We start from the raw sequence: 12,253 nt of genomic DNA on the forward strand, positions 1-12,253 counted from the left end.
GACAGTGAGTGCACGCACGCAGGAGCTAGTAGCCTATGAACACAGTGACTGAGTGTCCTAGACTCCTAGTACAGTAAGAGTAAGTAGTAACAGTAAGTAGAACTAACTAATTACAATAATCAATCAGCGATCAGAAGGAAATGGAGTGTGGGTGTGTGTACACTCAGACAGTGAGTGCACGCACGCAGGAGCTAGTAGCCTATGAACACAGTGACTGAGTGTCCTAGACTCCTAGTACAGTAAGAGTAAGTAGTAACAGTAAGTAGAACTAACTAATTACAATAATCAATCAGCGATCAGAAGGAAATGGAGTGTGGGTGTGTGTACACTCAGACAGTGAGTGCACGCACGCAGGAGCTAGTAGCCTATGAACACAGTGACTGAGTGTCCTAGACTCCTAGTACAGTAAGAGTAAGTAGTAACAGTAAGTAGAACTAACTAATTACAATAATCAATCAGCGATCAGAAGGAAATGGAGTGTGGGTGTGTGTACACTCAGACAGTGAGTGCACGCACGCAGGAGCTAGTAGCCTATGAACACAGTGACTGAGTGTCCTAGACTCCTAGTACAGCAAGAGTAAGTAGTAACAGTAAGTACAACTAACTAATTACAATAATCAATCAGCGATCAGAAGGAAATGGAGTGTGGGTGTGTGTACACTCAGACAGTGAGTGCACGCAAGCAGGAGCTAGTAGCCTATGAACACAGTGACTGAGTGTCCTAGACTCCTAGTACAGTAAGAGTAAGTAGTAACAGTAAGTAGAACTAACTAATTACAATAATCAATCAGCGATCAGAAGGAAATGGAGTGTGGGTGTGTGTACACTCAGACAGTGAGTGCACGCACGCAGGAGCTAGTAGCCTATGAACACAGTGACTGAGTGTCCTAGACTCCTAGTACAGTAAGAGTAAGTAGTAACAGTAAGTACAACTAACTAATTACGATAATCAATCAGCGATCAGAAGGAAATGGAGTGTGGGTGTGTGTACACTCAGACAGTGAGTGCACGCACGCAGGAGCTAGTAGCCTATGAACACAGTGACTGAGTGTCCTAGACTCCTAGTACAGTAAGAGTAAGTAGTAACAGTAAGTAAGTAGAACTAACTAATTACGATAATCAATCAGCGATCAGAAGGAAATAGAGTGTGTGTTGTGTGTGTACACTCAGACAGTGAGTGCACGCACGCAGGAGCTAGTAGCCTATGGACAGTGACTGAGTGTCCTAGACTCCTAGTACAGTAAGAGTAAGTAGTAACAGTAAGTACAACTAACTAATTACGATAATCAATCAGCGATCAGAAGGAAATAGAGTATGTGTTGTGTGTGTACACTCAGACAGTGAGTGCAGTGCGCACACGCAGGAGCTAGTAGCCTATATGAACAGTGACAGTGAGTGTCCCTACGGGTACAGTAAGAGTAAGTAGTAAGTAAGTACAACTAACTAACAATAATCTATCAGTAATCAGAAGGAAATAGAGTGTGTGTACACACAGACAGTGAGTGAGTGCACACACGCAGGAGCTAGCTAGTAGCCTATAAACAGTGACAGTCAGTGAGTGTCCTACTCCTAGTACAGTATAACTACAATACTATTAGTAAAGGACAGCAGAAATACTGGTATAGATGAGAGAAATAAACAGAGGACAGCTGCCCACAGAGGCAAGGCCCCCCTGAGGCCTAAACCTGTAAACTTGCAGCAGCTGCCTGTCTCTAATGTAACACACAAGCTACTAACTAAAATACAATGTCTAAATAACTAACAACAATATAGGTGTGTATAGGAGGTGTATGTGAGCAAAAACGCTAGGTAAATGACCACAATAGAGCTCTTGCTAAGCCAAAGCACAAAGGAGCAACTCTCTCTCTGTACAAGTCTCAGGCAAGCACGGAGAAACGTAACATGGCGGCCGCTATTTATAGGGTAGGGGCTGGCCAGGGTCCCCCTCTGTGATTGGCTGCCGTCAGAGGGCCTGGGAGCCCTCTGATTGGCTCTAAGGACATCAATCTGGGCTATGACGCTATTCGAGCTCGGTACCGAGCTCGAATAGTGCCGGGTTGCTCGAATAGCTCGAATAGTGAATGGGCTATTCGAGTGTACTCGGATAGCCCATTCGAATAGCTCCAGCTATTCGGAGCTCGAATACCGAGCTCGAATAGCTGAAAAAGAGCTCGAATATTCGAGCTACTCGAATATTCGAGCTCTGCTGAGCACCACTGCCCCCCGCTAGCATGCGCTCCCTCCCCCTTGCGGATCTGGCCCCCCCGGGTGTGTGAAGTAGCGGCAGCTTACCTCCACGATGCGCCCGCGATGACTGGAGACATCCCTCTCCCCGGCACTTCGCGCTCTAGTGACTGGCTTGAACTGATGACGCACAGTTCAAGCCAGTCACTAGAGCGCAAAGTGCCGGGGAGAGGGATGTCTCCAGTCATCGCGGGCGCATCGTGGAGGTAAGCTGTCGCTACTTCACACACCCGGGGGGGCCAGATCCACAAGGGGGAGGGAGCGCATGCTAGCGGGGGGCAGCGCAATTATGTGGGATCGGCGCGGGAGCATGTGAAAGGTAAGTTGCCGCTATTGACACTCGGGGACGGACGGAGGGATCAGAAAACACGGGTGGGAGAGAGGGAGGAAGGCAGGGGGCCACAGGAGGACACATGGGGGGACAGAGGCAATATGAGGGGCAAGTGGAGACACATTGGGGCCACAGGAGGACATGGGGGGCACAGAGGCGACATGAGGGGCAAATGAGGACACATTGGGGGCCACAGGAGGACATATGGGAGGCACAGAGGTGACATGAGGGGCAAATGAGGACACATTGGGGGCCACAGGAGGACATACAGAGGGCACAGAAGCACCCATGAGGGGGCACATAAGGACACACAGGACACATGGGGGGGCACACGAGGACCCATGGGGGGCACAGGAGGACACATGAAGGGCACATGGGGGGCACAGGAGGACACATGGGGGCACAGGAGGACATATGGAGGGCACAGGAGGACATATGGAGGGCACAGAAGCACACATGAGGGGGCACAGAAGGACACATGGGGGGCACATGAGGACACACAGGACACATGGGGGGCACAGGAGGACACACAGAAGGACACATGGGGATATGGAAAGCACAGGAGCACACATGAGGACACACAGGAGGACATGTACAAGACGCTGCTGGAATATGGACGCACCAGGTTTAGTATTTTTTTTTCCCCTGGTTTTTGCCCTCCAAACTTGGGTGCGTCTTATATTCCGGAGCGTCTTATACGGCGGAAAATACGGTAATTGTTGATTTTAATAATTTTCTTTATTTATTAATTATTTATATTGCATTTAATAAAACAGCGCTACCATCATTCTGTTTACTCAGCTACCCTGCTATTCAGCCGCACAAACTGAACCTGGTCTCTGAAGAGTCGCTACTATTGTTGCTAGCTAGACAGAATAGAGTGTGTTTAACCGTTTTTATTTGCAGGTCTAGACCAGTCAGTGGGCTCCTCTGTCCCATGGTAACAGAGGTGGTGGCAGTTATACCCTGAAATAGTGTGTAATTTGTAATTACCGTAACTCACAGGCTCCCTTCTAGTCGGTCTGCTGCCAAAATTCCAGCGGTTTCTGCACACCGAGTGCGACCATAGCTTGCATGGTCTGTGTGCTGAAACCGATTGGAAGGCATTTTGCGGTCCGGCCACTGGGGGTCCTGTGACAGTGTTTGGCAGAGTTTGGGATCTGTGTTGTGCTGAAAATATCTAAGATTGCGCTATCAAATTAGCCCTATCGAGAAACGAACTAATTTGTTGGTAGTAGCTGAATGCAATATATTTTTTATATATAAAGAAGAGACTGTGTAGCCAGTACCCCTCCTCAAAAGTTTTATTTTATTTGGCATGGAAATGTGCGGGAACTACAAGGTCATGTGCCTGGCAGACCTGCAAAATCTTTGCCAAGTCAGAGGCATTGACATCCGCCGCAAGAAACAACAGGACCTGATAACAGACTTGTACAGATGGGATAGCCAGCAGCTGCGGGAGCTGGATGTGTCCGCTGAGGTGGACTCCAGCCCATCTGACCCAAGTCGAGGGGAACCAGAGACTGAAGATGCTGACCGTACAGAGGTTGTGCATCCTGAGGGCCCTGCATCAACGGCTACGCAAGAGACTGTCAGTGTGGACCCCGATCTCAGAGTTTCTCCGAGTACTCGCAAGAAACCGGCCAGTACTGAAATGTCCATTTGTGCTGACCCGGTAATGCAGCTGGCATTACAAAAGCTGATAGACACTGACCTGGAAAAGTACCTGCAGTACATGCAAGCGCGAGAGGAGCGCCAAACTGCAGAAGCGTGAGAGGAGCGCCAGGCTTCAGAAGCGCGTGAGGCGCGCCAAGCTACAGAACGGGAGCTCCAACGACAGCATGAACTGAACATGGCAAAAGTTCAACAGGCCAGCCGGGGTTCCCCGTCCAGCCTCCCTGCTGAAGGAGCTGCATCACCGTAAGTGCAAAATTTAAATTTGCTAATATTGAAAAGGACACAGACATTGACTTGTTTTTGCGATCTTTTGAAAAAGCATGCCGTCAGTATCGTCTGTCCCAAGACCAGTTGGCCAGACATCTGACACTTTTGCTGCGCTACAAAGCCCTTCATGCTTTTGCAGAGTTACCTGCGGAAAAAGATAATGATTATGCAGCTATAAAAGATGCTATCATTACTAAATACCAGTTGACACCGGAAGCATATCGCAAAAAGTTCAGGTCCTGGCAGAAAAACTCTTCTGACTCTTATCGAGATGTGGTCAGCAGTCTACTCACCACACTCCGCCAGTGGACTCTAGGCCTCACCAAAAGGTCTTATGATGTATTGGAGTAGAGTTGAGCTGAAATTTTCGTAATTTCGCATTACTATAATTACGCATGCGAAATTTGTGATTACGATGCGAAATTAGCGTAGCGAAATTGCCATTAAAATCGTAATTGAAAATACCATAAGCGTAATTTTCAACGCGAAATTTCGCGTTTCGTTCATGCCGTAATTTCGCATTAAACGCTACCGTAATTTCGCGTTAAACGTAACGCTCCGTATAATATAAAAAAGCCGCCGACTTTAAGGGTTAATAGCAAAGCCCCCTTAAATGCTAAGAGCCTCAAATTTGGAGAATATATTAAGGAGATCAGGAGGAATAAGAGGAAAATTTTTTTTTTCAAAAAGACCTTATAGTTTTTGAGAAAATCGATGTTAAAGTTTCAAAGTAAAAATGTATACATTTAAAAACCCGCCGACTTTAACGGTTAATAGCAAAGCCTGCTTAAAGTTTAGGAACACCAAATTCCTAGGGTATATTAAGGGGATCAGTGGGAATAAGAGGAAAAAATTTTTTTTCAAAAAGACCTTATAGTTTTTGAGAAAATCGATTTTTAAGTTTCAAGGGCAAAAATGTCTTTTAAATGCGGAAAATGTCAGTTTTTTTTGCACAGGTAACAATAGTGTATTATTTTCATAGATTCCCCCAAGTGGGAAGAGTTTTACTTACTTCATTCTGAGTGTGGGAAATATAAAAAAAAAATGACGTGGGGTCCCCCTTTCAGACCTCTTTAACCCCTTGTCCCCCATGCAGACTGGGATAGCTAGAATGCGGAGCACCGGCCGCGTGGGGCTCCGCACCCTGACTATACCAGCCCGCATGGTCCATGGATTGGGGGGTCTCGGAAGGGGAGGGGCAGCCAAGCTTTCCCCTTCCCCTCCGAGCCCTTGTCCAATCCAAGGACAAGGGGCTCTTCTCCACCTCCGATGGGCGGTGGAGGTGGAGGCCGCGATTTCCTGGGTGGGGGGTTCATGGTGGAATCTGGGAGTCCCCTTTAAAAAGGGGTCCCCCAGATGCCCACCCCCCCTCCCAGGAGAAATGAGTATAGAGGTACTTGTACCCCTTACCCATTTCCTTTAAGAGTTAAAAGTAAATAAACACACAAACACATAGAAAAAGTATTTTAATTGAACAAAAAACATAACCACGAAAAAAAGTCCTTTAATATTCTTAATTAACCATTAATACTTACCTGTCCCTTTAAATAAATGATCCCACGCAATATCCTCGGAAATGTTCTATCAGTTACAATGTAACAAAGTTATTACAATGTAACAACTTTGTTACATTGTAACTACGCCGCACCCGACGTCACTCACCGCCGCCGCCGCCGCCGCCGCGTCTGCGCTGCAGGACCCGACAGAGCTCTGAGCTATATCTCAGAGCTCTCGAAAGCATCTTTGTATTTGGGCTCCAAGGAGCCCCATTGGTCCTTAGCAGACCAATGGGGTTCCTTCTGATTTGAAGGAACCCCATTGGTCTGCTAAGGACCAATGGGGCTCCTTGGAGCCCAAATACAAAGATGCTTTAGAGAGCTCTGAGCTATATAGCTCAGAGCTCTGTCGGGTCCGTGCAGGACGCTAAGTCCCCTCCGGCTCCGCTGCCCTCCCCGCCTCTCCCACATGTCACCCACATGTCACCCACATGTGGGTGACATGTGGGTGACAGATGTGGGCGGGGTGGACAGCGGGAGCTGCGGGGACTTAGCGTCCTGCACGGACGCGTATGCGGCGGCTGAGCGGCGAGTGGCGTCGGGTGCGGCGTAGTTACAATGTAACAAAGTTGTTACATTGTAATAACTTTGTTACATTGTAACTGATAGAACATTTCCGAGGATATTGCGAGGGATCATTTATTTAAAGGGACAGGTAAGTATTAATGGTTAATTAAGAATATTAAAGGACTTTTTTCGTGGTTATGTTTTTTGTTCAATTAAAATACTTTTTCTAAGTGTCTGTGTGTTTATTTACTTTAACTCTTAAAGGAAATGGGTATGGGGTACAAGTACCTCTATACTCATTTCTCCTGGGAGGGGGGGTGGGCATCTGGGGGACCCCTTTTTAAAGGGGACTCCCAGATTCCACCATGAACCTCCCCCCCAGGAAATCGCGGCCTCCACCTCCACCGCCCATCGGAGGTGGAGAAGAGCCCCTTGTCCTTGGATTGGACAAGGGCTCGGAGGGGGAGGGGAAAGCTTGGCTGCCCCTCCCCTTCCGAGACCCCCCAATCCATGGACCATGCGGGCTGGTATAGTCAGGGTGCGGAGCCCCACGCGGCCGGTGCTCCGCATTCTGGCTATCCCAGCCTGCATGGGGGACAAGGGGTTAAAGAGGTCTGGGAGGGGGGACCCCACGTCGTTTTTTTTTTATATTTCCCACACTCAGAACGAAGTAAGTAAAACTCTTCCCACTTGGGGGAATCTATGAAAATAATACACTATTGTTACCTGTGCAAAAAAAACTGACATTTTCGGCATTTAAAAGACATTTTCGCCCTTGAAACTTAAAAATCGATTTTCTCAAAAACTATAAGGTCTTTTTGAAAAAAAAATTTTTCCTCTTATTCCCACTGATCCCCTTAATATACCCTGGGAATTTGGTGTTCCTAAACTTTAAGCAGGCTTTGCTATTAACCGTTAAAGTCGGCGGGTTTTTAAATGTTTACATTTTTCCTTTGAAACTTTAACATCGATTTTCTCAAAAACTATAAGGTCTTTTTGAAAAAAAATTTTTTCCTCTTATTCCTCCTGATCTCCTTAATATATTCTCCAAATTTGAGGCTCTTAGCATTTAAGGGGGCTTTGCTATTAACCCTTAAAGTCGGCGGCTTTTTTATATTATACGGAGCGTTACGGTTTAACGCGAAATTACGGTAGCGTTTAATGCGAAATTACGGCATGATACGACTGTAATGCGAAAATTACGCGAAAATTACGCTTACGCGAAATTTCGCGAAATCCTTCTTCATTACGATTATGTACTTACGGCCATAATCGTAATTACACTAATTACGCGAAATTTCGCAAAATCGTAATTAGGTCATTACGCTCATCTCTAGTCACAAGTGATGTGTAGCTTCCCAGCCGGCTGCAGCTGCCTAGATAGATACAATATTTGGGCTGTTCATGTATCTATTTCTCTCATCTGTTACAATGTTTCCTCTCTGGCTCCGGTCTCCTCTCCTCCTCTGATCTGAGCCGATACATAACAGCTTGTGCTGTGTGAGCTGCAGAGAAACAAGTACTTTATTTTATGTTCCTAATCCTTCCACTATTTCCCGCGGCTTTATAATTATCTAGTATAGTTTTTTTTTATTTTTAGTTTAATTAATAGGCAAGAATGACCTCTTAGGGGAAATTGGCGGGCTGCTGCTGGAACAATAGCCTGGCGGTACATTTGAACAATAACGGATGCCCTCCAATAGCCAATCAGGGAGAGACAAGACACGCCCCGACCAATCAGAGGGCAGAGCTCAGTATAAATAGGAGTAGCGGCGGCTGTGTCTCCCCATATTCGCAGTAGAGATGAGAAGTTCGGATCTTTTCAATGATCCGGATGATTCGAATCGGATCATTGAAGAGATCCGGATCTTTGATCCGAATCTCGGATCATTTTACTACTGGAAGCATTCGGGGGTGAAATGAACAGCAGGACAGGTCTGTGGACAGGAGAAGGGGAGGGAGTGGACACACAGAGAAGGGGAGAAGATGGACAGAGGGCAGGGAGTGGACAGAGAAGGGAGGAGGGACGAGCAGAGAGCAGAAATGTTTGCACGTAATACCCACATGCTGAAGTCATATGCTTTACATATATTTCACCTATATGTTCATCTGTACACTTTGAAAGAAAAGGTCGCACAGTGAAAGAAAGCATTCCCAGAAGATAAGTGCAGCTGTTTAGTGCCGAGTGCAGGAGGATTATATTGCCTTTCAAGCACACTGTCTGCAAAGTTACTGAGCTGTGCTGAGCCAAAAGCTTCCAATGTGATCACTGTGCAGCACTACGGAACAGACAGCCTGTAATGGGCAGCACATTGCAGCCAGTATGTGTGCTCTACACATATCTGGCAGTGGCACCCATGTCCCCCTCTACCTCTCTCATCTACCTGTCTCCCTGCAAGGCTGCCTCCCGAGTCCCATCCAACAGAGCGATCCATCTCTGCTCTGCTTCCAGGACCCCCGCTGCCCGCTGAGAGGGGGCGTGTCGCTCCTGGCCCCGCCCCTTTTGAGATCCGAATCACTCATTTTGATGATTCGGATGATCGACTCATAAAATAGATTCGGATCAAAGATCCGAATCGTTCATGATCCGGACAACACTAATTCGCAGCAGCACATTAGTGACGCTGATTAGCAGGCATGGCCAGAACCAAGCAGACAGCCCGCAAGTCCACCGGCGGGAAGGCTCCCCGCAAGCAGCTGGCTACTAAAGCCGCCCGTAAGAGCGCTCCAGCCACCGGCGGAGTGAAGAAGCCCCACCGCTACCGGCCCGGCACTGTGGCTCTCCGCGAGATCCGCCGCTACCAGAAATCCACCGAGCTGCTAATCCGCAAGCTGCCCTTCCAGCGCCTGGTGCGGGAGATCGCCCAGGACTTCAAGACCGACCTGCGCTTCCAGAGCTCGGCCGTCATGGCTCTGCAGGAGGCCAGCGAGGCTTATCTGGTGGGGCTCTTCGAGGACACCAACCTGTGCGCCATCCACGCCAAGAGGGTCACCATCATGCCCAAAGACATCCAGCTGGCCCGCAGGATCCGCGGCGAGAGGGCCTAATCACGTCACGCAGCCATCCTATTACGTCACACAAAGGCTCTTTTCAGAGCCACCCCACGTTCTCCTTGCAGAGCAGTTTTACAAAGTGTATTATCACTAAACTCTTCCAATGTGCCAGTCTGATCCAAGGGGAAGGTGGGTGGCCGAGAGATTTGGAAATGCAAGGACACTACCGGCTCTCTACACGAGGAAACAATCTGAAGTATAACATTGTTCTAATTTCTAACAAGTATATATTACAGTAGCGGATTCTACATAGTACACAGCGGGTCAGATCAGCATTCAGCAACGCTGATCCCTCTGTAGGGACCGATCCTTCCGCCTTAATCACTAAACAAATGTATAGTAAGCCATTGCATTTGTCTCAGCCATTCACTTCGACATCGCCGACGGGTACTTGACTTGCAGACATTTGAGCAAAGCTACAAGCCACTGTAGTGCATATATATTACACATTGGATTTTTAAGAGGAAAGTGGCCTTAGCCGACATACGTTGAGCTGCGGTGAGTGAAGCAGCATGTTATAGAACAGCCATCACAGTAGCCATACATCTAAGCCTTCGGTACAGGGTGTGACTTGGAAGTGCTGGGATGCCGGTAGAGGAGTAACACCATTTAAACGTACTGCTGCCGGCAGTTTTAGCAATGAGCAGACTAGGATATATGGGGGTAACGGATCGCTTGAAAATTGCTGGACTCAATGACATGTCTAAGTTTGCAATGCACTCCGTTACATGTACTACCTACACGCCGACAAACAGAAAACATCACAGCCCTTTGGGGGAGAGATTGGGTGGCTCTGAAAAGAGCCTTTGGGTTTATGAGAGACAATCTTAGACTTATTTCTTCTTAGGAGCGGCCTTTTTAGGTTTGGCTGCCTTCTTTGCCGGGCTCTTAGCGGCTTTAGGCTTGGCTGCCTTCTTTGCCGGGCTCTTAGCGGCTTTATGCTTGGCTGCCTTCTTTGCCGGGCTCTTAGCGGCTTTAGGCTTGGCTGCCTTCTTAGCCGGGCTCTTAGCGGCTGCAGGTTTCTTGGCCGCTTTCTTCGGACTCTTCTTGGCAGCACTGGGGGCTTTCTTAGCTTTCTTTGGAGACTTGGCCGCAGCAGCCGGCTTCTTAGACTTAGCCGCAGCGGACGGCTTTTTCTTGGCGGCCGCCTTGTCTTTGCTGCCCTCCTTCTTGCTGATCTTGAAGGAGCCGGAGGCGCCGGTACCTTTGACATGGACAAGGGTGCCCTTTGTCAGCAAGCTCCTGACGGCCAGCTTGAGGCGGCTGTTATTCTTCTCTACATCGTATCCTCCGGCAGCCAGAGCCTTCTTCAGGGCGGCCAGGGAGACCCCGCTGCGCTCCTTAGAGGCGGACACGGCTCTGACGATCAGATCGGACACGCTGGGACCGGAAGGCTTCTTGCTGGCTTTCTTGGCTCCTCCGGTTGCCGCCTTCTTGCTCTGCTTCTTCTTGGCGGCGGGCTCCGCTGCGGGAGGGGCGGCTGCTGGTGCGGTCTCTGCCATCTTCCTGCACAACACAGTGTAACATTGCAGGGAGAGCACCAATCAGCGCATATATAGCCTCTCCGGCCGCGCTGCCATTGGCTGCTGATAGGAGCGCGCCTCGTCTTCCTATTGGAGGGATCCGGACTCTCTGCCGCCCCTCCTCTCCACACAGCTGTCACTGCTCGGCTCTCTGCTTGTGTTTCCTGCCGGGAGAAACGTGGGTTTATTCCCTCCGGTATATAGCAGTGTGCCCCCTGTGTGTGGCCGCCCGGCTGGCAGGGGTCTCCCCTCCCCCATTACAGCTCCGGGGGACTTCTGAGCGGAGGCTGCGGCCGGGAAATCCCGCTCTTATGTGACCAGCTCTGCTTACTGCTCCCCCGATCTCTTCTGTCTCCATCATTATCAGGGGGAATACAACGTCTAATATACAATGTTTTCTGTCACTCCCCCCTCAATATGAAGAAAAGTATCTCCGCCATGCATCATATGGGGCTGGGGGGCTACTGACCCCTGGAGGGGAATATCAGGCTGAGAAATGTGCAGGATACTAGCACATAGGATGGGCCTACATCACACATGAGATGTCTAGAGTGTTTGTATTTCCCAACTAGAATCTTAGACTTGCATTATAGATACTAGTAAACAAGTGTATGCTGACTGCTGGTCAGGCCGAGGCAGACACAGGGGACTGGGGGAGACTATGGGCAATGGTTACAGAGGGGATGAAAAGGAGGCACTTAATGGTTAATAGAATAGATGCAGAGTAGTGATGGGCGATCATCCAGATGTTCGGGTTCGGCCGAACATGCCCCCGATATTCGGCATGTTCGGGCCGAACCCAACCCGAACATGTCCCTTTGGGGCCCCTATAGGGTCTCTGCATAAAGGGAAAGCATGCCCCCGAGCGCGGGGGGGGGGGGGGGGGGGGGGTCGGAAATGCCCCCCACCCCTCCCCGCTAAGCTCTCCCTTCTGCTGGACCCTATAAAATTAAATCTAAGTCCCCCGAAGGTACCTTGCAGGCTGGCAGGAGGAGGGCAGGAAGCGGGCAGCCGGAGAGCATAGGCGCTAGTACCATCTGATACTTCCGCCCGCTCTCTGACGCACTTCCTGTTTACATTTGTAAGTCACGTCA

At 49.0% G+C, this 12,253-nt stretch overlaps 2 protein-coding genes across 2 annotated transcripts; one reads left to right on the plus strand and one right to left on the minus strand.

Moving 5' to 3' along the window:
- The first annotated feature begins 9,219 nt into the window (after nt 1–9,219).
- Nucleotides 9,220–9,633, plus strand: LOC137536261 (histone H3). Its single transcript, XM_068258400.1, has one exon. It carries the CDS (start codon nt 9,220–9,222, stop codon nt 9,628–9,630), a length of 411 nt encoding a protein of 136 aa, XP_068114501.1. The 3' UTR covers nt 9,631–9,633.
- Nucleotides 9,634–10,452: 819 nt separating this feature from the next.
- Nucleotides 10,453–11,138, minus strand: LOC137536262 (histone H1A-like). The gene has a single exon (XM_068258401.1). The coding sequence runs from the start codon at nt 11,136–11,138 to the stop codon at nt 10,470–10,472; it is 669 nt and encodes a 222-aa protein (XP_068114502.1). The 3' UTR covers nt 10,453–10,469.
- Nucleotides 11,139–12,253: the final 1,115 nt, after the last annotated feature.

The sequence above is a fragment of the Hyperolius riggenbachi genome, chromosome 10 (assembly GCF_040937935.1).
Source record: "Hyperolius riggenbachi isolate aHypRig1 chromosome 10, aHypRig1.pri, whole genome shotgun sequence".
Classification (NCBI taxonomy): domain Eukaryota; kingdom Metazoa; phylum Chordata; class Amphibia; order Anura; family Hyperoliidae; genus Hyperolius; species Hyperolius riggenbachi.

Excerpts from the sequence above, each read along its gene's own strand:
- LOC137536261 (XM_068258400.1), top strand. The coding sequence starts at position 9,220 with ATGGCCAGAACCAAGCAGACAGCCCGCAAGTCCACCGGCGGGAAGGCT.
- LOC137536262 (XM_068258401.1), bottom strand. The coding sequence starts at position 11,138 with ATGGCAGAGACCGCACCAGCAGCCGCCCCTCCCGCAGCGGAGCCCGCC.